Source organism: Salvia splendens, unplaced genomic scaffold, assembly GCF_004379255.2.
Source record: "Salvia splendens isolate huo1 unplaced genomic scaffold, SspV2 ctg427, whole genome shotgun sequence".
In the NCBI taxonomy this organism is placed as follows: domain Eukaryota; kingdom Viridiplantae; phylum Streptophyta; class Magnoliopsida; order Lamiales; family Lamiaceae; genus Salvia; species Salvia splendens.
In genome coordinates, this window is record NW_024599077.1 from 16,248 (window position 1) to 42,943 (window position 26,696).

The window sequence follows — 26,696 nt, forward strand, 5'->3', positions numbered from 1 at the left end:
GTGAAGTATATTTTGCATGCCTTGTAGTGTACTGTTTTTTCATTTCAGTGAAGTATATTGAGCATATAGTGATGTATATTGTGCATATAGTGAAGTATGTTCTGCATACCTTATTGTGTATTGTTTTTACATTTTAGTGAAGTATATTGAGTATATAGTGATGTATATTGTGCATATAGTGAAGTATATTTTGCATGCCTCTTTTAGTGTACTAGTTTTGTAGTGAAGTATATTGAGCACATAGTGATGTATATTGTGCATAAAGGGAAGTATATTATGCATGCCTCTTTCAAGATTATATATGATGTTTAGAGTGAAGTAAATGTTGTTTATAGTGAAGTAAATATGATGTTTGATATTTCAGTGAAGTATATTAAGCAAATAGTGAAGTATATTCTACATGCATTATAGTGTAGTGTTTTTTCCAGTTCTCCAACTATTGCTCTAAAGAAAAAAAAATCTGAAACTTTAAGAGATTTTAATTTTACAATCTGGATTAGAAGAAAACGCAATCGCAGCAATCGTGAGGCGGTGAAGTTAAACGTATACAAACAGCTAAGAAACATGATTGAGAAAAATAGCTAGAAGATTAATCATAGAAAATGAGTAAATTTGTAGATAATATTCACTTCAGCGGTTGGAGATGGAATAAACGGTAGCTGGAGGCGGAGGAAACGACGTTGGGTGAATTTCTAGAGAGTAAAGAAGAATAGAAGAAGAAGCACAAACGAAGTTGAATTTTGAAAATGAATATAACAGAGTAATTGATTTTAACCTTAACTCAATTGCTAAATGTCCATTATACCCCCACATTGTTGTAGTGAACTAATCTATCATAATCTAAAGTGTCAGTTTGGTGAAAAGACAATGATACCCTTTTTGGAGGGAAAATGAAGAGATGAAGTGGCTTTTATTTCTTTATTTTATTTTGAGTATTGTTCAATAAAATTCTAGCTTCTTGAGAAAGTTTTGAAACACTAGCTTGCCATTAGTTGAATTTACATTTATGTATCATGGACTAATTTTCTAATTTTTTGATTGCAAAATAGGGGGTGGTTCTGCTTGGAATCCGGTGATGGCTCCGGCGAGAACTCCGGCAATGGCTTTGGCAAAGGAACAAACATATCAAATTAGCAAAAATCTATGTAGAATCTTTCAATTTATACATTTCTGAAACTTTGAATAACTTAATATTGGTTTTAAATTCTATATTCTGAAACATGAAAAAGATACTTCATCGGGGATGAGGCCAGCGCCGGAGATGCATGGTCGGAAAGTAAAGGCAGCGGCTGCAGAAGGGAAGGAGGCAACGGCGACGGCGGAAGGGACGTAGGTAGCAGCGGCGGCTGGAAAAGAACCATCCGGCGGAAGAGACGGAGGCAGCGGCGGCGGTGCAGGCACTGCAACTCTGCAAGAGCCATCCGGCGACACCATGGCCGACCAAACAGACAGTTAAGCAGGATGGAAGGAAACCCGGCGAGCTCGACGGTGGGCGTGACAGCGTCAATTGGCAGAGAGAGGGAGGTGGCGAGGCAAGGCAACGAGAGGGAGGTGGCGAGGCGCAGGAGAGGAAGAAAGAGGTGTGATTAGGAGAGAGATGGATAATAGGGAGGCGCAACTTTTATCGTAGGGTTGGTAGGGTTTATTTAGGTTTTTATTGAGTTGGATATTTGAAAAATTTTATACTCCATTGATTGATTTTCTTTTTAATTGAATATAGTCCTAAATTAGGTATTATTGTGTCTTAAAAGTTAGATTTAATTTGGACTATTAATTTATTGGATTTAGTATATACTTCATATATATTATTCATTTTTTTTACAATTTAGTTATAAAAGTAGTAGTATATGTTAATTAGCCTTATATTTGGATTAAAATTGGAATTGTGCTATAGAGTTTAGTTTGCCTTCCATTTATTTAGGTTAAAATTGCAATTTAATCCTTTATTGTAATATTTTTTTTCTGAATTAATTCACAACGTAAATGACAACACAAATATGTAATGTTTACAATTTTCATCCTATAATTACTCAATTAAAGTTTTCAGTTCATATATTTTAATTAGTCTCTAATTAATTAAATAATACTACTAAAGAGTAGTATTAAGAGTAGTGTAAAATTAAGGCAGTTCATATATGTAAAATTAAATCTAACTTATAAAGTTTGTATAACTTCTAAATATAAGAGTAGTGTAAATTTCATATTATTCAAAACAAATAAGATGCATAAAATATTATCGTTATTTTAAGTGGCAATTTACTTTTTATACGTGTATGTGGTGGGAGGTAAGAAATTTATTCTTTCCAATATTAACAACTCATTTAGTCTTTGGTCATATATATCAAGTCATGCTACGGTCTGAAATTAAACGGAAGAAATAAATAGTCAACTAAAATGTGATTATCGGATAATACAAAATTTAGTATACATAATTCTCCAGTTAATTCTACAGTTAAATTTAGTATACATAATTCTAATTGAGTTGATTTTATTTTATCTATTATAAATAATTACTCTGTATTTAGTCTTTGGCCATACATCATAAGTTATGCTAAGTCATTAAAACCTATAGTGTTAAAGATCCATTTGATACTTACTATTATAATATTTGTTGCGATTTAAGTATTTTTTTATTGAGACATTTAGTTTTTTTACAAGTTATTATTAAGATAGTGTAACTATAAAAAATTTTATTATAATTTTATTTTGGATGAAAGAAAAACAAATTCTCTAAACTTGCATAGTACATATATTCAAGAAATATTAAAATATTAATTAAGTAAAATGATAGTGTTTGGGTGATGATATTCATAGGATGAGATTGTGACAAAATAATTTACGTCATGAGATAAGATTGTGGACACTAAAGGTAGTATGAAAAGGTACAATTTATTTGATTTTGATTTCTTTTATGAGATAAGATTTTGTTCTTTATAACTTTGATTCCTATTTCTCTTTTATGCTTCTTAAAATATTATATTTATGTACATTACTCTCTTCGTTCAATCAAAATATAGGCATATAATATGCTATAGAAATTAAGATAAAATTTGTAAAGTATGAGAGGGGGGAAGAGTAGTTGAAGTAATGTTTTAATGGTGGTATAAGTTATAAATAACTTGGTGTATATGAGTAATAAATTGGATAACTTTCCATAAATGAAATGACCATATTTTTGTGCGTACTAATGTAATAGTTGGGTGAAAGATCTAGCCATACATGGTTTATGGTTTTAAATATTCATTTATTTTGTATTTATAATTTGAAACTTTTATGTCACGTGCATAGCACGGGTGTTAATACAAGTTCTTTATTATAGTGAAGTAAAATATGGATTAATTTTGAAATCATATGTTTAATCTCAACCCTTGATTTTTTAATCTTATGGCATAGATTTGTTCTCTAATTATACATTTAATGGATTGTTGCCCTATATCACTACTATAATTGTATCCATAAAGAATATATTTAAATATATGTCTTGACATTGCTCTATCATATTGAACCGTATAAATAATTCATGTGTTTGTCTTATTATATTATTGATTACTTTTGTGTTTATTTCCTAAAATATGTATTCATCTTGATTACTTTTGTATTTTTTTTAAACGATAAGAGATTTTAGATGGAGTTATAAAGTGTAATTAGGTAGAGTACAAAGAAAAATGAATACACCCTCGTTCCAACTTCATTGTCACTCTTGGAGTGGGCACGAGTTTTAAGAATTGTAAGGAAAAGTTAGTGGAATGTGTGACCCACTTTTTTATATTGATTTTATAATAAAATGTTAATGAAGTGAGTTAGTGGAATATGAGACATACTTACCATTTATGGTAAAAATGAAGTGTGACAATTAAGTTGGGACGGACCGAAATGGAAAAGAGTGACAATTAAGTTGGGACAGAGGGAGTATAATATTTTTAATATATATTTTAATTCCAAATTTCGAAAGGTCAGAGAATTTAATCCATTTTTCTGAAATCTCTCTTTTGGAATGCTGGGGCTTGACTAAATTATTTACTTAATTAGAATTAATTTGGTTAACTTTTTCAAACCTGTACAAATAAGTCAATCCTCAAACTCTCCATCAAAGTGATTCTACTCTCATTCCCACGCTTTCTTTCCATAACTCTCTGTATTCATTGTATTACCTTCTACCTATACTATCTCTTGTCGCCTCTCAGTTAGTTACTAGCCTATTCATACAATTGGCATTTTTAAGTTCATAAAAGACATAATTAAACAAAATGAATCAAATATATTATCAATAAATAATGAGAATTTTAGCTTTAGAAAATTTAATACTTTTTTCATTTTTAATTTTTTCTATTAGTTATCAACATATGTAAAGATTCGGATATCTGGATACCTAATTCTTCGGGTTCGGATACCTGTGGTGGGTGTTCGAGTACCTAAAAAATATATCGGTGGTCGGATATCAGGTATGCACTTTTGACAAATTTTGGATTAGGATATCTGGTTTTTTGGGTCAGATACCCGGATTCCCACAGCTAATGATTTTATGACAAACACTTAAATTGTATATCGAAAGTCTTGCGTCTCGTGGCATGTTTCCATGAAAAACAAGGTTTAAATATCGCCAGCTTTTTTCTCTAAGCCCAAGCTGATAAAAAGACTTCTTCATCTAGACAATCATGATCAATTACCCGACTACCACCCAAAACATCAAGCACCATCACACCAAAATGAATATGTGTCACTAGCCTTTGTAAGTTTCTTAGAGGATAACTAATATGGATCCATATACCCAACCGTGCCCATACCATTTGTACTAACATGGCTATGTGGGTAATCCAAGCTCACGTATTTGGCCAGACCAATATCTACATATTTAGCCAATGATTTTTTTAGTCTAAAAGGATGTTCGAACTCATCAGATCACGATGTATGAATGACCCAGTGCAATGCAGTGGTGAAAATAATACAAACCTCGATCAAATTCTATCAAGATACTAAGTCGTTCATTCCCCGAGAGCTCTAAGTGGTCGTCCCTCACACTTTTGTGGAGGTGATAACTTAGTGTATGATTAGTTGTGTATTCATATACTATAATCTTTTCGCTCTTCTCGTTGCAATAGTAGAGACAATATTGTGATGTTTGATCTGATTTATTGTTGCGATCTCCTCATCGAATCTCGTCCCTCTTGATTGGAAGTTTTATTTATCCGCTTCACCGCTACCTTCCCATTGTTGATGGTACATTTTTACATTGTAGCAAGACATTTTTCTCCTAATTTATACTAATCATTGCATTTTTAGTGACCGACTTGATCTCATCTAGAAAGAATATACAACAATTTTTGTTTTTTCGATGATGATGTCATCTTCTAAGCTCAAGTTGACTGCAGCATGGGTGAATGTGGTCTCTTGTATATGAGTGCTTCAAATCTTGAAGGTTTTTTACCTAGTTGAATCTACTCCATAATATAATATGCAAAGAACATTACATAAAGCATCGATAATGATACAATCCAATTCAGTAATACCTTCAAGAATAAAGGTATTAAGAGATCCAATTAACTACTACCTCCAGCCACGAAAAATAGACTACTTTCACCGTTTTGGGTCGTTCAACAAAATTAAACTAACTCAAAATATAGACCCACAATCTACTAAACACTATTTCCACCACATTTCCCTTCTCTCATACGTTACCAATTGTACATTAAAACTCGTGTCATTTGCAACATTGTATATTTTTTTGTGGACGAAGGTAGTATGTTATTGGTGTATAAATATTGCAGATTGCATGGTTTGGTTAGATGCAGCCTACCTCACACTAAAATTAATTGCACCTTGACAGACTCTCATCAAACATACTTCCTTCATCCACCAAAAATAGTCTTATGATGGACGACACATGTTTTAATGAGCAATTGGTAAATTAAGAGATATAATGAGAAAAAATGAGTAAAGTATGAAAGAGAAGGAAAGAAAAAAAAGTGGATAGATTGACAGTGTTAATAATTTGAGAGAAACTTTCCATTTTGGGATGTGACTACTTTTTGTGAACGCGCGTAATGAAAAGATTGGACTATTTTTTGTAGACATAGCTACCATTAAAAATTCTTAAATAAATTTGAAACGAACAATATGCCGAAAAAATTACAAGAGATATATTTAGATATGAAGAGAGTTTATAATGAAAAAGAGCGTGAGTATTGGAAAAAAAATTCAACGATAACGTCAAACTAAAGACGCAAAACAAGCACTTGTTATGAGACAATCCACAACACTTGTATTTTATTTTTATTTTTGAGTTTTGTTTTAGTTTTTTTTTAATTTAATTTCCATTTCTCTTGACTTTTTTTCTTTGATAAGATGGACATCATTCAATACTAATAATATTTTAATTATTTTTTGTTATCTCTCATCTATTTTATTAGCGGTTCATTAAATCTATGTGTCATTTCAATATCCACCATTTTATGAGATGGAGAGAATATTTTAATTAGGTAGCACTACAGTTTATTTATAAGAGGTTTATATTCAAATTAGTAAGTTTGAGCCATTTAATACCCTTGAGAGTATGACTTTATACGAGTATAATTAAAAATTATGCATTAGACAAGTGGATTACGTATTTCAAATTGAAATAAATAAGATAACGAAATATAGAAAAGAAAAGAAAAATGAAGAAGAGAAAAAAGGGAAACTATTTTCATACCAAAACTGTGTACTTGAAACTCTAGTTTGGATGATTTTATTTTCGTGGAGGCCAAGGGGAGGAGCAATTGGTTCTGCAGGAAGGGCAGGAGTAGGCATGCACACGGTTCAAAAATCGTCGGTTTCGGTTCGAGACCAGCGGTTCACAATTCAACATTTTCATGAACCGGAACCGGCCCGCCAAGGGTTCCGGCGGTTCCGGTTCTGGTTCAAAAAACCGTCGGTTCATAGGGCGGTTCAAAACCGCCGGTTCCAGGCCGGTTCGGCGGTTCATATTTTTTTCCTTTTTTTGCATTTTCTTATTTATTTATTTATGAAATGTGCGTAAATAAATTTCAAAAAATCACGATGAAAATTGCAATTTTATTGAGATTACAAGTTACAACAATTACAAATCACAAAAAAACTTGAAGTCTTAAACAAAAAATTTAAATACAACGACACTACTAGTGTACAACGAAGTTAATTACAAATTACAAAAAAGACTTGAAGTTCTGAACAATAAATTTATAAGTATATATACTCTTAGTCGGCGAATGAGATGTTTCTACATAACTAAATTGATGACACATTTAGCAATTCAACCTTAAATGTTGACTTTAGTCTAACAATCAACAATTATAGTAGAATTGTAAAAAGTTTCTCTGATTTAGCCTTATAGAGAAATCTACTTAATCGACTAGAGTATATACAAATACAATTATTTAATTGTATTTGCATATTTTTAAAGTAGAAACAAATGAAAAAAAAGAAATAAAGGAAAAAGGACTTGAGCTCAACTTAAATTTAAAATTTAAGTTGAGGTGCGTATCCATAATTCTCATTTGCATTAGGGAATCAAAGCCCACATAGTTCTCTTACCTTACTTAGCTATTTGGCTTGCTTGGCCGGCGGTTGACGGTTAGCCTACGATTCATCCCTGGTGAATTCTTCTTGTGATTCCTCCTGACGATCATCCCAATCATTTTCTTGTTCTCTGACGTCAGCTTTTGCCCAATCATCAAGTAACATCACGACTTCCATATTTTTTGCGGAGAGCTTACTTCTTGATTCATCCAACACACGTGATCCAACACTGAAAGCGGACTCGACGGCGACAGTAGAAGCCGGAACCGAAAAAATTTCCTTGGCCATTGACGCAAGTATGGGAAAATCTTTCTCGTGTGTTCCCCACCAATCGAGGACGTCGATTTGGGCGGGAGAAGTAGGACCTTCATCACCAAAGGAAAAGAGTGAATCGAAATATAAATCTAACTCACTTACCATACCTGAGGTCGACCTTCCGCCGGTGCTGTAGCTGTATAGGTCGGCTAATTGGGATTGCGCGTCGGGGTCATCATAATCAGTTTGAAATGCGAAGCCAAAATTATGTTGTTGAAGAGGGGTAGGTCTTCTGACTTGGTGGGTACTGTTATACTTGGTTTCATATTCGGTGTAGAGAGCACCCAAGTTAAACTCGAAGGTTTGTTGGACAATTGACCGGTCCGGGAGGTTTATTCGAAATGTTTCGGTTAGGTTTACTCCATATTGGTCATTGGTATCCGCTTGCAATGCTTGAAGTAGACCAAGATCAATAGAACTCAAATTGTTATAATAAAAATCTAAAATCCTGGAGATACCGGCTAATTTCCATTTTGGAACCAAGACCTTTGCAATCAAAAACACCATTGGAATCTCACTGAAATACTTAAGCCATTTTTCAATCATATAATATAAAACACACATCAATTCAGGAGAAGATTAAGCATTTTTCATCGCAGTTTTAAAACCAAGTGATATATACATGCAATGCTCTAAAACACGAACAGCAGTGCAATAATAAACACCCGATAATTCAACAGTCACATTTTTGAAATATTTGAACAATTTAAATAAACTCACGCTATGATCCAAACAACTATGCGACATATATAAATCAGAAACGAGATAGGTTCTAAAAAAATCACACAAAGAATCTTTATGCGTCAAAGTAGAATTCAGACAATCATATGTCGAATTCCATCTATGAGACACATCCATGGTAAAATTCGTATATCTTACCTTCTTTTGATGGCAATACTTCTTCCAAGCTTTGCCAATAGGCGACTTTTGATGGATTAATCTAACTGCAGTTCTAATAGGACTAATATGCTTTTGTCATAATTCAAGCGCATCTTGTACACATAAATTCAAAATATGACATATGCATCTTTGATGACAATATTTACCACCAATAACCGGAGCACAAGCCGCAATCAAGGCATTAATACTTGCAGTGTTAGCATTTGCATTATCAAAACCAACAGAAAATATCTTATTGCATAATTGAAATTCATTCAAAACTTGAATAATTAAAGAAGCAATTTCGGGTGCCGTGTGTGGTGTCTCAAATTCTCTAAAACTAATCAAACGCTTGTTCAAAGTCCAACTATTGTCCACAAAGTGAACCGTAATGTCCATGTATGAATGTCTATTAAAACAATCAGTCCATACATCTGAGCAAATGTTCACTTTGTGTCCCAAGTTGAGTAAATAACGTGATAATTCAACTTTTTTTCTCCAAACATTGTCGAATGGTAGATCGTTGAACGGTCATTCGACCTACTCTTTTGACAGCTACGTTCAAACCACTTTGCATAGTAACCTCAAATTTTTTGTCAACATAAACATTAAAAGGAAAATGCTCATTCCAGCTCATCTAGTCATAACGTCAGCAAAATTTTTAGGATTATATTTAAAAAGAGGCGAACCTGAGCCACCGGGTTGGATGTTTAGTTGGGTTTGGGTAGAGGCAGTGTCACATTCTACAGGATGCTTTGTCACCAAATGACGACAGAGGGTGCCATATCCCCCACCACTCGCAAATTTGTAGACTTTATCACAATAGTTACAATATGCATAAAACGCCGATGTCTCTTCTTGAGAGAGCGGATCATTAGGACTTGGAATTACCACCCGGAACACGAGAACACGAGAACACGAGAATGAGATCTATCATCATTGTTGTCCGAGTCCGACGATATAGACACGTCGTACTCGTTATCTTGTTGTTGGGAACTACCACCGCCCCTCCCCCACCTTGATGCATTTCATCGAGTAGCATGGCCATCTTACGATCTTCTTATATCTATAAATATTATATAAGTTGAAGTTTTAATTAGGAACACAAAATTTTTTTAAAAAAATTCACTCTTATGAAATTATGAATTGTAAAAATAATTTTATTTTTTAGAACTTACTTGCATGCGTTCAGCCGCCACTCGGGAAACCTCTTCCATAACTTTTCGACGACTAGGTCGCTTTGATCTTTGGGGACGACTACTTTGATCTTGGGCAATTTCTTTGCCCCGATCACCACGTCCAGGTTCACCACGAGAAGAAGACATAATGCAAAATGAAAGTAGTATGAAATATGGAGTATTGAATAAATGGTAAATTACGAACACAACAACAAATATAGTAGTAAACAACTTGAGCAATTTGTGAGAATGAGGATAGAGAATAGAGAAATTGAGATTGAGAAGGAAATCCTTGTTAACATAAGAATGTGGTGAGTAAAAATGATCGGAGAAGTGGGGTATTTATAGGAGTAAAATTGGAAGAAATAAAAAAAATCCAAATTTCAAATTTCGGACGGTTTACCGCCTGAACCGGCGGTTCAGTCCACGGTTTCTGATGGAAACCGCCGGTTTCTGGCCGAAAACAGGCGGTTTCTGACCGATTTTCAGGCCTATACACTGCCACCTATACGCTACCACCTGAAAAGGGTGTTGAACCGCTTGTTTTTCTGTACACCTAGCCTGAAAACTACGCCCTAGCCGGAATCCTACCGTTGCAACCGCTGAGCCGCTTGTTCAAACCGGCGAACAGGCGGTTTTAACCGCCGGTTACGGTTTACGCTTTTTTTGAACCAGAACCGGCCCGCTTGAACCGCCGAACTGCCATCCCGTTCGAACCGCCGGCGCTGGTTCCGGTTCCGGTTCCGGTTTGTGAACCGGCGGTTCGGTTCGGTTTGTGCAGGCATACGGAGGAGTGCGAAATGAGCCATCTCTGAATGCAATTGAGGTGGAATCCATGCTTAAATTTATCGAGAACTCTGATCTTCTCCCCTACCGCGAAATCACCCAAACAGATAATGCACTCCGTCTCCTCCCCGCCCAGCTTCATCCCCTCCGCGTAGCTCAGACCTCGAATCTCTTCCTTCGCGCCGCTGCCCCGTTCTCCGCAATACAGGCGCACGATGTAGCGGATGCCGGCGTTGAACGCCAGCGCGCAGAAGAGGACGGCGATGATCAGCGCCGTGTTCGCCTTGAATTCCTTGGAGCTCGAGTACGGCCACCACGGGCAATTTTTGGCGTCGCATCTTTCCGGATGCGATACAGGCGGCGGCGGTGGGGATATGTGTGAGTGTGATTGTGAATCGAATTCCGCAACCGCCATTGCTGCTCTTGCTCCTATAGAAGGTATCTTCCTCATTTTCGATTGGACGATTCAATTTCAGATTTTCTTCTTGTTTGCTGTATTACCTGTTTTTTCTGAGAATTATAGTAATTTATAAACACTTTAGTTTAGCATAAAGCCAATTAAGAGACTAAACTACAATCGATAGTGAGCAAATCTCATAAATTTCCCCAAAATGTGCTCAAATTTACTGAATTTCCCAGCATATTGAGCAACAACTTATGGATTTGGAGTATTAAAAAGAAGAGGTTTGTGGAAGGTTTGAGTGAAGCAGAAGAGTGTGGTAATAAAACAGGGTGGTGAGAGATTTGGGGAATGAGATGATGATGATGATCAAATAATAGCAGAAAGAGAGATACTATATAGACAGCTTAAATTATTAGTAACAAGATAGGTGGCTGCTGAAGAGGATATATAAACTTGTAGTAGCTGAATTTAGTGGGCCATTTCACTTGCAATTAGGCATTGATTATTTTTGATAAGTGACATACTTGGAGATGGATTTTATAAGTGTCTTATGTTAAGTTTTGTTGAAGTAGTATAAATTTTGAGAGTTAGGAAACTAATTTGAACAAGGAAAGAGTGCCAAACTAATTATGAATGTTATAAGTAGGCATGTAGCAAAATTTTGTAAAATGAGACATGAAAATATAAAATCCTTAGATTTAAGAAATGATTAAGGTCAGGTCATGCACACACTTTGAGAAAGTGCTGCTAAAATCACTATAAAAAAGATCGTAAAATTATGTAGTTTTTGTTGCTTCCCTTTCTTAGATTCCTCCTTTTATGGCCTAGAGAAGCTTTATCGCGTTTTGTTTTGTATTATTTGAGATCGTAGTTATTCATGTAGATATAGATGGATGAGTGGGGGAAATTGTGTTGTTTCAATCGCGTAGTCTTCAAATCTAAAAAAAGATATTAATAAATTGACGTTTATGTAAATGAGTTTGCATGCCCTCAAGGATAGGGAATTGAAGGACGTACATGATATTAACAGTTTTATTTAAGGCTGAGGCAATTGGTTAAGTGACTGATATAAGTAGATATCGATTTAGTAGTATAGTATGTAAGTAGAGTAGACTAGTTACGAGGACATATATATATATAAACGGGTTAACACTCACTATGGCCAAATTTTTTGATAAAACAACTCTAAAAAATAAAAATTGAGGAAGCACGATAGTGGACGTGGGAAATGGGAGAAAGCTTTCCCGGTGAATAAGCTAAAGTGTTTATCGGAAGCCCTCCCGGCAATGGTCCTCTGTCACCACTCTCGGCTGCATATAATGTCAGCTCTAGGACACAATTTTAAAAGGGACGGAAGCATTAGAAGTGAAAGAAAGGGAAGAATCGGTTTTTTTCACTTTAAGTGTAAATGGTCGATTTTGTCCCATCGTTTAGGCGTTTCTTCAAAGATGTTCCACCGTCCAGGTCATTACTATTCAGTATATTCATCATTTCATTTTTTTGGTATAAAATACTCCACAAATAATTTTCAAAAGTTGAAATATCAACGCGACAGTTGAAGTCAATTACTCATATTACACGTTGATTAGCCAAAATTACATATCGAACACCCAAAATTTTGGCAGCCAAACCTTAGCTGTCTTGGCTCCCCCTTATCTTATTTAGGGTTCAATCTTCGCACATCAATGTCGACCCCAACCTGCCTCTTTTCTTATGATTCCACTCTTGAATCGGACCATTCACCTCTGCCAAATGTCGATACCCTTTGTGGAAGTATTGAGACACCTATTTCTAAAAGTACGAGACACCTCATAGCCTTCTTGAAGAGACGAGCCAAAACATCAGCGGAACAGATATAATCCAATCCAAGCAAGACAGCTACAACACAAATGAAGAACAAACGAGACGGCACAACAAATAACAAACGAACAAAAAGGGGAGAGCAAGAACATGAACCACCACCTCACAACCAACCAAAGCCACAAAACACAAGATCATAGCACAACCACGTGAAAGAAGAAGGAAAGAATCACTTACCAAACTACATAACAACACATTAATTATACTATCAAATTATCAATGATGTAAGAACAATGCCAACAAAAAATGCTTAGACAAAATAATTTGTCGACAAAAAAACATGCCAATCAGTCTCTCAGAACCCTAAACCCTAACACAAACACCAACACTCACATTGCTACAATTTTGTACCAATTCTTGCAACTCGGATTAAAACACCCCTATAAGGTTCAATACTGAGGGGGTTTAAAATCCTCTTCAACATCATGTCTATAGTAATAAGTATGACCAACCAAACTTGTTTCTTCTCGTTTTATAATGTACACTGACTGCAAACTATATTTACATATTACATAGCTGGTGGTGGTGCCGTGCCATTTCAGAAGAAGGAGCGCTTGACAGGCGGCCGACCAACGGCCCTCATCAAGTTTGCTATTTCAAGAATTCTGGCCACTTTGGTGCCTCTCTTGGCCTCAGCAGAAGCTCTTCTTTCCTCTGCTTTTCTGTGTGCTTTTGCAATCTCATTCTGCATTTTCTCTTGGGCTTTTGCTCTTTTCTCCTCCAATTTCCTCTGCAATTTTAGTTATAACTTCAAATCAAGGGAGATGGATTGGACGTATGCTTCTTCGATAATAATACATGATAAATAGATTTAGTTTTTTTGTTCATGTAAAAAAGTAAAAATTTGGACATCTGAATTTTAACTAAACAAGCTTACTAGTACTCACAACTTGATGAAAACTCTACCAAAGCTTGAAAATTAGTAGTAGTAGTAGTAAAATTTCATTACAATTTACCTGTTCACCAATTGCCCAATCTGTATCTAGATTAGAAAGACTATAAATTAAATTAATAGGAGTACTTTATGTGTTTACAAAAAAATAGTTTCATCTTTTCTTTTTTGTCTGTCTACCAAAATTAATCTCATACTAAAAATGCAAAGTCATTCTCAGTTCATTACTCACATTTTATCTCTCTATTATACTTTATTCACATTTCTCTTTTTATCTTCTACTTTAACCCTTTTATCTATTTATCATACATTTTACTAATTTTGTATTAAAAGTTATGATTTTAACTAATTAGACTATTAGAGAGAGAGAGAGTATTTCAACATGCTTTTGAGTGAAATATGATCATTTTTAATTACTGCTCCATCTTTTACTCAAGAAAAAAAGCAATTATAGACAGTCCGTTTTGACCGAGAGTCTGGTGAAAGAAGGGATAAGAAAGTTAACTACTTTTATAACCTCTTACTAAAACAAGAAAATAAATGTGACTTCTTAATTTCACTTAACTAGTAAAAGAAACAGCCATCATTAATTAGTAGAAAACTGTTAGTGTTTGAGCTCATCAAGATCGGATTGAGCTGGTGGAAGAATCAAGTCAGGAAATAGCCGTTGGGAACCAAAACAGGAACTAGCCGTTGGAAACGGTTATAACCGTTTTTCGGCAAAGGAAGCTGTTCGGCAAAAGGAAGCTGTTCGGCAAAAGGAAGCTGTTCGGCAAAGGAAGCTGTTCGGCAAAGGAAGCTGTTCGGCGGTTTTCTTGATCGACACTTCTTAAGGGAGTTGCGATTCATTCCAGAACCAACAACAACAGAAATCAAAAGTGATAGAGAGAGAATTCAAGAGAGGAAGTGTTATCTTTCAGCTGTGCGTTTTTAGCTCTCGAAGCAAGAAGTTTTCGGGCGAGTTGAGGGTTTTCCATCTTGTAAATTCTTGAGAGTTTTGAGTGCTCTTATGTTTGTAATTTCTCGAGTGATCAATAAAGAAACACACCAGATTCTGCCCGTGGATGTAGGCTTACGCCGAACCACGTAATTCGCTTGTGTTCTTCCTTGCATGTTGTCATTTCATTAATTTGCATTTCGATCATCACAACCGTAGGTTCGTTCTTCACAACGTGGCGCCGTCTGTGGGAAATTCGTCCACTGAATTGATCGAGAAGGCATAAAGTTTTGGGAGTTCTTTCTTTGTTTTTTTTTTCCTCAAGAAGGCGCTCAACCTGTTTGAATAATGGCTGCAGCAAGGTTTGATGTTGAAAAGTTCACAGGCCGAAATGATTTTGGCCTATGGAGGCTGAAGATGAAAGCAATCTTGATACAACAGGGTTTATGGGAAACCCTAAATGGTGGAGGCAGTAATGAGGAGGAGAAGCCCGAGCCTGATGAAAAGGAGAAGGCAAAGGCTCAAGACAGAGAGTACAAGGCATATAGTACCTTGATACTCAACCTCAATGACAGAGTCCTCAGAGAAGTTTCAAAGGAGGAGACAGCGGCTGGAGTTTGGTCCAAGTTGGAGTCATTATACATGGCCAAATCCTTGGCAAATCGGCTGCACCTGAAGCAGAAACTTCTCACTTTCAAGATTGCTGATGGAAAAGGTGTGTTGGAACAGCTCGAAGAATTTGGGAAATGCATCGATGATCTTGAGAACATTGATGAAGAGATTAAAGATGAGGACAAGGCTCTGATGTTGTTGAATTCCTTGCCACCAAGTTATGAGCATTTCAAGGATGTTATACTTCTTGGTAGAGAGTCCAAGATTGGATATGAAGAGGTGTACTCTGCTCTAAAGCTCAAGGAAATCCAGAAATCTAATCCAAAGTCCACTGAAATGGTGTCTGAGAGTCTGAGTGTTGCTGATCACAAGAAGAATGTGAAAAGAAAGTCACAGAAGAAGCCATGGAAAAACAAGACAGCTGACTGGAAAGAGACCAGATCATGCCATCACTGCAAGAAACCAGGCCACATAAAGAAGAATTGTTGGGTTTGGAAGAAGAAGCAGGCCGAGGAAGAGAATGGCAAGAACAATGCTGATATTGCAGAAGAGTTGGTGGTCCCGGAGGCTCTGTGTGTGACTGAGGACATGGAAGAACTTCCATGGATCATGGATTCTGGATGTAGCTTCCACATGTGTCCAACTAGAAGTCATTTTGAGGAAATCAAGAATGCAGCTGGATCAGTTTTGTTAGGAAATGACCAGATATGCAGAATCAGAGGAGTTGGGTCCATCAGGCTTAGACTTCATGATGGCTCCATCAGGTTACTCACTGGTGTGAGGTTTATTCCAGAGATTAAGAGGAATTTGATCTCTATTGGAGTGTTGGATGCAGCAGGATATAATTGCATATTATCTGATGGGATTATGAACATCGTCAAGAATGGTGATGTTGTTATGATGGCTGAGAGAAAGAGAAGCCTATACTATCTAAAGGCAAGTGTGGTTACTGGATCTGTGAATCTGGTGCAGGTATTAGACTTAAGAATGTGGCATCTCAGACTCGGACACTTGGGAGAAACTGGAATTAAAGAATTGGCCAAGAAGGAGCTGATTAAGCTGGAAAATCCCAATGAGCAGTTGGGTTTGTGTGAGCAATGTGTGCTCGGAAAGAGTAAGAAACTGCCCTATGGAAGAGGAATTCACAGCTCAAAGTCACCACTAGACTATGCCCACAGTGACTTGTGGGGCCCAGCTACACCAGCTTCATTGGGTGGAGGTAGATACTTTCTATCCATTATTGATGATTTTTCTAGAAAATTATGGGTGTTTATCTTGAAGGAAAAGTCAGAGACATTCATGAAATTCAAGGAGTGGTGTAGGGAAGTGGAGGTGGAGAAAGGGTGTTCTTTGAAGTGTTTAAGAACTGATAATGGGCTGGAATTTCTGAGTGGGGAGTTTGATTCTTTCTGCAAGCAGAAAGGTATGAAGAGGCATAGGACATCTCCATCTAATCCCCAACAGAATGGAGTTGCTGAGCGCATGAATAGAACCATCCTAGAGCGAGTTAGATGTATGCTCTTTGGCTCTGGAATGGCTAAGAGATTCTGGGGTGAGGCTGTGAGTATGGCAGCAGTTCTCATCAATAGAAGTCCTTCTTCAGCTATAGCTTTTGACACTCCTGATCAGAGATGGTATGGAAAGGCCATGGATTATTCGAATATGAAGATTTTTGGTTGTATGGCTTATGCACACATCAGGCAAAGTAAGTTGGAGCCAAGGGCTTGAGATGTGTGATGATTGGATACCAAAAGGGAGTGAAGGGCTACAGACTGTGGTGCATAGAGCCAGGAAATCAGAAAGTTATTATCTCTAGAGATGTGCAATTTGAAGAAAGTAGGATGCCATTTCTGGAAAAGGCTCAAGAGAGCCAGAGGCCATCTCATTCTGAGAAAGAACCAGAGCCTGAGAGGATGGTGGAGATGGGTGTTCCAGAACCTGAGGAGGCTGAGGAATCAGTTCAGGTGGAGGTTTCTGGAGCAGATAGAATTGCTGAGCCTGAACAGCAGATGGGAAATCATAGTGAACAAGAAGAAGCAGATGCTGATGTCTTGAACCCTGAAGAAGAGCAGCAGGATTTGGGTGACTATGTTCTAGCCAGAGATAGGGTCAGAAGAATCCCTAAACCATCTACAAGATACAGTGAAGAAGAATACTTGCTATATGCACTATGTGTTGCAGAAAACATAGAGTATGCAGAGCCTTCAAGCTTCAAGGAAGCTATGAGTTCTAAGGAGAGCAAGCAGTGGATGGAGGCTATGATAGATGAAATACAGTCCCTGATCAAGAACAAGACATGGGTGCTTGTGAAGAGACCTTCCACACAAAAACCAGTGAGTTGTAAGTGGATATACAAGAAAAAGTTGGAGGTTGGGAACAAGATTAGGTTCAAGGCTAGGCTTGTAGCTCGGGGGTTCACACAAGAGGAGGGAATAGACTATAATGAAGTATTTTCTCCAGTGGTAAAGCATGCCTCAATCAGAATTTTGCTAGCTATAGTTGCTCAAAGAAGTTGGTTTTTGGACCAACTTGATGTGAAGACAGCCTTTCTTCATGGAGAGCTTGAGGAAACTATATACATGAATCAGCCAGAGGGATTTGTGATACATGGGAGTGAAGATAAGGTTTGTCTACTAAAGAAAAGTCTATACGGTTTGAAGCAAGCAAGTAGACAATGGCATATCAAGTTTGATGAACATATGCAGAGTATGGGATTTATAAATTCCAGATATGATAGTTGTGTCTACTTCAAATCAAAGTCTGAGGGACCTGCTGTGTATTTGCTATTATATGTAGACGACATCTTGCTTGCTGGACCAGATAGACAGGAGCTAGATAGGGTGAAAGCCTTATTGAAAAAGGGATTTGAAATCAGGATCTGGGGAGTGCTAGCAAGATTTTGGGAATGGATATATTCAGAAATGCAGATAAGAGGGTGTTGTGGTTGTCCCAAGAAGGCTACATTCAGAAAGTACTGCACAAATATCAGATTGACAAGAGTAGAGCAACATCAGTTCCACTATCACAACAGACTAAGCTGTCCAAATCACAATGTCCCAGAAATCAGCAAGAAGAAAGAGAGATGAGCCAGATACCTTATTCCAACATAGTTGGGAGTGTGATGTATATGATGATATGCACAAGGCCTGATATTTCTCATGCGGTAAGCGTGGTGAGCAGATACATGTCCTGTCCGGGAAGAGAGCACTGGTTGGCTTTGAAAGGGATTCTCAAGTATCTCAAAGGAAGTAGTGATCTGGGAATAATGTTCAAATCAGAGAATGAAGGAGATAAGGATAGCATTATTGGGTTTTGCGATTCAGATTATGCAGCTAACCTTGATAATAGGCACTCACAATCTGGGTACATATTTACCTTGTTCGGCTCCGCGGTGAGCTGGAAGTCTAATCTCCAATCCGTGGTGGCTCTATCGACGACGGAGGCAGAGTATATAGCTCTTGCTGAGGCAGTAAAGGAAAGCTTCTGGCTTAGGGGTATAGTTGGTGATTTTGGGGTGAAGCAAGAGAATGTTGTGATCAAGTGCGACAGCAATAGCGCGATTTGTCTCTCGAAACATCAGACATATCATGAACGCAGCAAACATATAGACGTGAGGCTGCATTTCATTCGAGATGAGGTTGAGAAGGGTGCGGTGAAGATTGAGAAGGTCAGCACCGAGCACAATGCGGCTGATGCACTTACTAAAGCCCTACCAAGATCCAAGTTCCGACATTGCTTGGATTTGGTTGGGGTGGTCCGAAATTTGTAAGTATGGGAAGGAAGGTGGAACTGGTAGTGATGGATCTTAGATTGCTCAAAGGTGGAGGATTTGTTAGTGTTTGAGCTCATCAAGATCGGATTGAGCTGGTGGAAGAATCAAGTCAGGAAATAGCCGTTGGGAACCAAAACAGGAACTAGCCGTTGGAAACGGTTATAACCGTTTTTCGGCAAAGGAAGCTGTTCGGCAAAAGGAAGCTGTTCGGCAAAGGAAGCTGTTCGGCAAAGGAAGCTGTTCGGCGGTTTTCTTGATCGACACTTCTTAAGGGAGTTGCGATTCATTCCAGAACCAACAACAACAGAAATCAAAAGTGATAGAGAGAGAATTCAAGAGAGGAAGTGTTATCTTTCAGCTGTGCGTTTTTAGCTCTCGAAGCAAGAAGTTTTCGGGCGAGTTGAGGGTTTTCCATCTTGTAAATTCTTGAGAGTTTTGAGTGCTCTTATGTTTGTAATTTCTCGAGTGATCAATAAAGAAACACACCAGATTCTGCCCGTGGATGTAGGCTTACGCCGAACCACGTAATTCGCTTGTGTTCTTCCTTGCATGTTGTCATTTCATTAATTTGCATTTCGATCATCACAACCGTAGGTTCGTTCTTCACAAAAACAATAAACAATCACAGATGTCTCTAACTAATACTGTAGTCAATCTAATCAAGATGATCCCAAATACCTTGATTTTCCCCATGTCTGAATTTATTAATTTTCGACTTTTCAAAGAACCCAACAATAGATATTTCAAGCACTAACCCAAAAAAAGATGTTAGAAAAACAATTTTTTTAAAGCAAATTTTCACTGAAAAAGAAAATACCTCAACTTTCTTCATCCAAGAAGTGGCCTTCTGCACTTGCTCCCCTTCCCATCCATTGATTATGGCTTCCTCACGCTTAAACCGGTTATTAAACTTCGCAACTTTGGCATTTTGCCAAGCATAAATCTTCGACTCCGCCTCCTCTTTCTTCACCCGATGCACCGACATCTCTCCTCCCGCGCTGACAGCGACAGGCGCATGTCTGTCGCCGCCAGACTCGCCCCTTGGCGATTGCACAAGATCCAGCGTCCCAGTGTCCGGCACAATCGCCAAGGGGTTTGTCTCCACTTGGAAATTCCCCTCCTCCCTAATCCTGCTCAATGGGCCCGACTCGTGTTGGTTGGGCCCATTGATGGTGGCCCCAGCTACGACGAGGGCGTTGAACTCCCTGCTCATGCTAGTGAAGTTCTCGCCCCCGCCCTCAGTAGCGTTTGACGCTACTGAGAGGGAGGATGACCTATGACTACCCGTCTCCCACGCCTCGCGGAGGCGTGGGGCGCGGGGCGGCGTCAGGGCATGGATGTCCCTGACGGCCGGGAGCCTCCGCCGTCTTCGTCTCCGTCTCCATCCTGGAAGGTGTTTGCTAGGGACAAAACTCTTTGATCGCTCGACATATCTAGTAGTCTTTTTTGTGTGTCACTTTTTTGATGATGGATTCACTAATCATCTTTAATCAAAGAAAAAAGTGGAGGATATGAGCCACACATGCATGCAAATTGATGCTACGTTTTTGGAATTGATTGCTCTCTTTCCTTCAACACTTGAATTTGGATATTATGGAAGAGTTCATTCTTCTTAATGCCAACAACTTTTTTATTTTGATTATTGTTTCTTTATTGGTCCATGCACTTTGTCTTTATTCGTTAATTGCCCAAATTCCTAGATTTTTCTGAATATTTTAAATAGTTCGTTGGCTAAAAGTTTTACTTAATCTCATGATATTTAAACAGTTTAACTAAGAAATTTTTCGTCGATCGAAGATGTACATAGCGGTAGATTTTTAATAAACACAAAAAATAAAAAGTTTTTGCTACTCTCTCCGTCCCCAAAGAATATGTACTTTGGGTTCGACGCGAGTTTTAATGTAAAATTGGTAAAGTAAGAGAGAGGTTGAGAGAAAAAGTAATTAAAGTATTGTTAGTGGAGAATGAATATCACCTCATTAAAAAAAAGATTTCCAAAATTAGAAAGTCCATATTCTTGTGGGACAAACTAAAAAGGAGAGAGTGCATGTTCTTATGGGACGGAGGGAGTACATTTTACGCGAAGGAGTTGCTAATATGTAAGTAAGTTATTTTATTGATAAGCGTTGAAATTTAACATATAAATTCCTAAATTTTTAATTTGTCAAATTCTTATTTTTGCCTATCAACTTTAAAATCTATTATAATTATTGATTTAATTAGTTTAATAGCGAAATCAAAATAATCAATTAATAATTTATAAACGAATTTTGGAATGTGAAACTATAATTTAGTGAAAGTTTTTAAATTTGCATGCAAATAACCCATTAACATAACTAATCATCGCACTAATATAAATCAGCAAGGTTAATATATTCATATCAACATAATAAATCAGCAAAAACATCTCGAGGTCCTTGTACTAATACATTTTATTTCATTAAATCATTCCACAAACTTTTGGTTCATTATGGTATTTTACAATTTTTTATTTCATTAAATCCCTATACTAATGGATTTTGGTTTAAACGATTTTTTATACTTTTATTTTCAATTTGGTTGGATCCTTAAAATAACGGACTTCAGAATTTAATTAACTTTTCTTGTGTTATTTCATCAGTATTCATTTTTTTCTTATTTATTTTAAAATTGATCCAATTGCAATATTGTCTGAAAATCATTAAAAAATAAAAAAAATTATAAGTTGATATGTAACGGGCAATATCAATATATTTTTCATTTTCTATTGATTTTCTTAAGTGGATATTGCAGCTAGATTAATTTAAAAATAAATCAGTGAAAAAAGAAAAATAAATAAATTTAACTAATTCAAGAAAATTTAATTAAACTATGAAGTCTAATAAATAAAGATCCGAGTAAATTAAAAATTAAAGTATAAAACTTCATAAATCAAAATGCATTATTATAAAAACTTGATGAACCAAAAAATTGTATAAGAATCTAATAAAACAAAATGTAATCGTACAAGATTCTAATGACAAAAATTTATAGAAAAAGCTAGTAAAATAAAATGATTAATGCAAGGACTTTGAATTGTATTTTGCGTAATAAATCAGTCTAATTCACAAGTGGACCCTACTCCATAGCAGCATGTCATTGATATTACTTGATTATGAGAACATAAAGATCAAATATTCGAGAGAAAGAAATAAGACAAAACATATGTAGGAAAGAAAACACACTCACAAATTGTGGCGAAAGTGGATATTTTTAAAAAGTAAAGGGGCATGAGAGCAAATATATCGCACTCACCTTTTATCTTTTGAATTGTCGGTCGTTTGTAATTTTGGTGGACCCCATTGGATTAGGTGATTAGTGGTGGATTAGTCATAGTGTGTACACGCGGCGCGCTCTTAGCAACAAATCAAAGTTTTTAATCCATAAAACTTGGCGGGTTACAAGTGGCTGAATGTGGGTCCCACCAGATCTATCCATTTGCACGGCGACACGTATACGGTGGGAGAGGGTTATGCGATTAGGTTGCTGGGACGCCCACGTCTCGTATATGCAAATTTTAAAATTTTGCCCATTTTCGTAGTAATGTAATGATTGTGAGACTTGAATACTCCATCCTGTCAGCGAATAGAAGTCCCGTTTTCCTATTTTAATTCGTTCGCGAATAGGAATTTCGGTTCACTATTTTCATAAATAGTAATAGAGTCATACCTTCCACTAAGACATTACACTCACATTTCATTTAAAATTAATATATATATAAGTGGAACTCATATTCCACAAAATTTTTTCTACTCACTTTTCTTAACATTTCTTAAAACTTGTGCCGCCTATAAATAAGACTCCCAATGTCGGAGGGATGGAGTAAAAATCAATGAATTAGCTAATCATATCAGCCAATTATATGGGGCTATTATCTAAGTGATTCCAATTATTTTTATGAATTTTACTTTAAAATAACAACTTGTTCTGCATGTAATTCGCAACTAAATTGCGTTATGCTGTGAAAAGGATTGGGAGAGTTGATTGATATGCGGACATTCACTTAATTGTGCGATAGAGATTTAGATTACAGAGAGAGGAGCGATTTTCATTTCATAGTAATTTCAATTTGTAATTAGTTTTCTTTTTTCGTCCATCAGTTTTTTTATTTTCATAACGAAAGTCACGTGGTAACTGTTGAATTTTATGTGAACCATTTTTGGTGTTGGACTTACATATCAATTGATTTTCATAAATGTTAAGGCCCAAAGTCTTGGTGAGGGCAGCCCATTACTTGACTGGCCCGTCACTTACCTGGTGCCCTCGATGCCCGCCACATAGCACCTCCACGCAGATCACGGGTCTCAACCATTGGATGAGAAGCGTGTTTGTTTTGTGTGTTATGTACACCACCTCTTTTCTTCTCTCTCATTCAACTGATACTTTCTATCTCTCTTGCGATACACTATGCCTTCTATCTACTTTCTCTCTCTTGTTCTCCGGCGATTGTCGCCGGTCATATTCTCCGATCTTTTGTTTCCACCAATGATTCTCGGTTTAGAGAGATTCAACTGATACTCTCTTCTCTCTCATTCAACTGATACTCTCTCTCTCTCTTGTGATACGCTCTGCCTTCTCTCTACTTTCTCTCTCTTGTTCTCCGGCGATTGTCGCCGGTCATCTTCTCCGATCTTCTGTTTCCACCGATGATTTTCGGTTTAGAGAGATTCCTCGGTTTTCCTTCTGAGATTCCTCGGTTAGGTCTGACTGTGGTGTTAGATCCGGTTGTGATTGGAGATGTACTTGAGAGTTCTTGTGTTGTGAAGCAGAGATCCAAGCGATTCGTGTTGATCCGTGTGTTGAGTAGGCTATTGTTGGCGGTAATCAGTGAGACTGAGGTTTCTGACCACTAGTTCAACGGTGCTTCTCTTGTGACTGTTGGTTGAAGCTGTAGGGAGGTCCTTGGCCAAATGTAGTCGTTGTTGCGAACTGAGTCATATCCTGATGCTTTTGGCCTTGTGTTTCTTGTACTGCTTTCATTTAGATCCTACCGCTTAGTGTTACTGATGTTTCTACTTAGTGTGCATGTATACAATCGGATGGAGCCTAGTGTTCAGTCTAGTGGAAGACTGACTTGTAGCTAGGGTTTCCTATTTGTATATTATGTTCTTAGATTAATTGTAATCTTGATTCCTTCTTTGTATTCGGCTTGTTCCTTCTGAGATTAGCCATCTTAGTAGTGGTGTAATACAAAAGAAGTCCTGGTAATTAGTGAATCCATGGTGGTCTGATCCCAACAATGATATCAGAGCCACGGGAGGATCACCGTGGCACGCCGGGTCGCAAATTTAAAGAAGGTGGGCTCTTCAGAGCAAAGCTCAAACCTCCGATATAGGCTCTAAGGTAAGACAGATACGCCTTAACGAAGGGTATCCGCTCTGGTAAATTGGCGAAACCTCTCCTTTACTGCTTTCCTAGCACTAGGATTAGGTTTTGCTGGGCCGCGATTTAGGTTTTCTATGCTCTTGTTTTCTGCTTTATCTTGGTGCTTACAGCCTTTTTTTCTTCCGTTGTGTGTTCTGCTTTGTCTATGTTTCTGAAAGTGTGTATCTCAGAGCCCTGACTCTATGTCTTGAGTGAATTACCTATCCACCCAGTGCCTTAGCCGCCTTGAGTGACCCTCTGCGCCCCCATACATTGGGTGATTGCGAACTGGGAAATCCTCTTGCCGGGGTACACGTGACAGATAGGGAGGAACTCTTTCTGCACTTGATAAGTGTGTCTGGGATCACTTTGAGTTTGTTTTCTGTGTGTGTGCGCCTGCTGTAATTTCATTGTGAGTTTGTGCATGAAAAATACCTATGTATATCTGTTCTAAGTGGACTCTTTGACTGTGCTGTGTTTAAGTCCTCTTTCTGTGTAAGCAGGGTTACTTGTTGTGCCTTGTGTGTGTTGAGTTCTTTTGTGTGTGTTAAAATCTTTTCAAAAAAATGACTCAACCAATTGGCATTATCCCTTTCAATGGGAAAAATGATTTTGTGATTTGGAAACAGAAAATCAAGTGTGTTTTTATTCAGTAGAAGGTTTTGAAAGCTGTTGAAGGGACTATCCCTGATACTGAGTCTGCTGAGAAAGTGGATGAGAGAAATGAATTAGCTAGGTCTACTATAATACTCAACCTTTCTGATTCTGTGATTAGGAAGGTTGGGTCCATTGAATCAGCCTCTGAAATATGGACTAAGCTGGATACTCTGTTTACTGAAACCTCTATGTCATCCAGGATGTACCTTCTTGAAAAACTCTTTAAATTCAGACTGGATCTTTCAAAAGACATAGATGATAATATTGACAGATTTCAAAAACTTGTCCAAGACATTTTAAGGTCTGGGGACAAAACTATTGATGAGTATACCAACATAGCCCTCATGAAAGCTATCACAGATACTTATAGTGATGTACAGGAAATCATTAAGTATGGCAGGGGCAGTGCCCCTCTGGACCTTATAATCAGTTCCTTAAAATAAAAGGAAATGGAAATTAAAGAAAACTCTGACTCTATATTCAAACTAAGGCTCTTAATGTTAGAGGAAGGTCTAAATCCAGAGGGGATGGCAAAAATTCTAGTGGGAATGGTAAACAGCAAAGCAGAGGCAGATCTAGATCTAAAAGTAAAGATCCTAAAGCTAGAAGGAAGTTTTTAATTGTGGAGAAGTGAGTCATTATAAAAATGAATGTACAAGGCCAAAAAAAGGTAAGAGCCACAATAATAACAATCAACTCGAGTCTGTTGCAAATCTAGCTAAGGATGATGGTTCTGATGGTGTTTGCTTCATGAACCATGACATGTTTTCTGCAAATTCTGCCTCTGAGTGCTTTTTTACCAAGTATGACTGGCTAATTGATTCATGATGCACCTTTCAAATCCCTCTTTTCAAAGATGCTTTTACTTGTCTCAAACCTGTGGAAAATGCTTTTGTGTCTATGGTTAATGACAAGAAGTGTAAATTTTTTGGCATTGGTACTGTGCTTTTGAAGTTTGAGAATGGTTTCCTGTTGACTTTGAACAATGTGAGATATGTGCCTGATTTGAGTTATAACTTGCTTTCCTGCTCTTGTCTTGAATCTGAGGGTTTTGAGGGTAAATGGGGGCATGGTGTTATGAAGATCTGTAAGGGTGTGTTGTGCTTGTTTAAAGCTGTCAAGAAGTGTAATCTGTATGTGTGTACTGCTAAGCCTCTTACTAGTTACGATAACAGTGTAAAGCTGGTTAAAATGGATAAGACTTTATTGTGGCATAATAGACTTTGGCACATGAGTCAGAAGGGTTTAAAACTTTTGAAAAACTCTAAAATTTTGAGTGAGTTGGATTTCAAAAATGAGCTACCCTTTTGTGAAACTTGTGTTTTGGGAAAGCAACACAGGGTTTCTTTCCCTACCCATGTGACTGAAAATATCAGTCATTCTGTGTTAGAGTACCTTCATATGGATGTTTGGGGCCCTACCTCTGTTACTACCCCACTCTGTAGCAGTGTACTTTCTGTTCATTGTGGATGATTTTTCCAGAAAAGTGT

The 26,696-nt window shown here is 37.2% G+C and overlaps 1 protein-coding gene and 1 pseudogene across 1 annotated transcript; both read right to left on the reverse strand.

The window, feature by feature from the left end:
- Nucleotides 1–10,314: 10,314 nt before the first annotated feature.
- LOC121790164 (RING-H2 finger protein ATL79-like) lies at nt 10,315–11,547 on the reverse strand. The gene has a single exon (XM_042188439.1). It carries the CDS (start codon nt 11,140–11,142, stop codon nt 10,561–10,563), a length of 582 nt encoding a protein of 193 aa, XP_042044373.1. The 5' UTR covers nt 11,143–11,547; the 3' UTR covers nt 10,315–10,560.
- Nucleotides 11,548–13,179: 1,632 nt separating this feature from the next.
- LOC121790163 lies at nt 13,180–20,787 on the reverse strand (annotated as a pseudogene).
- Nucleotides 20,788–26,696: the final 5,909 nt, after the last annotated feature.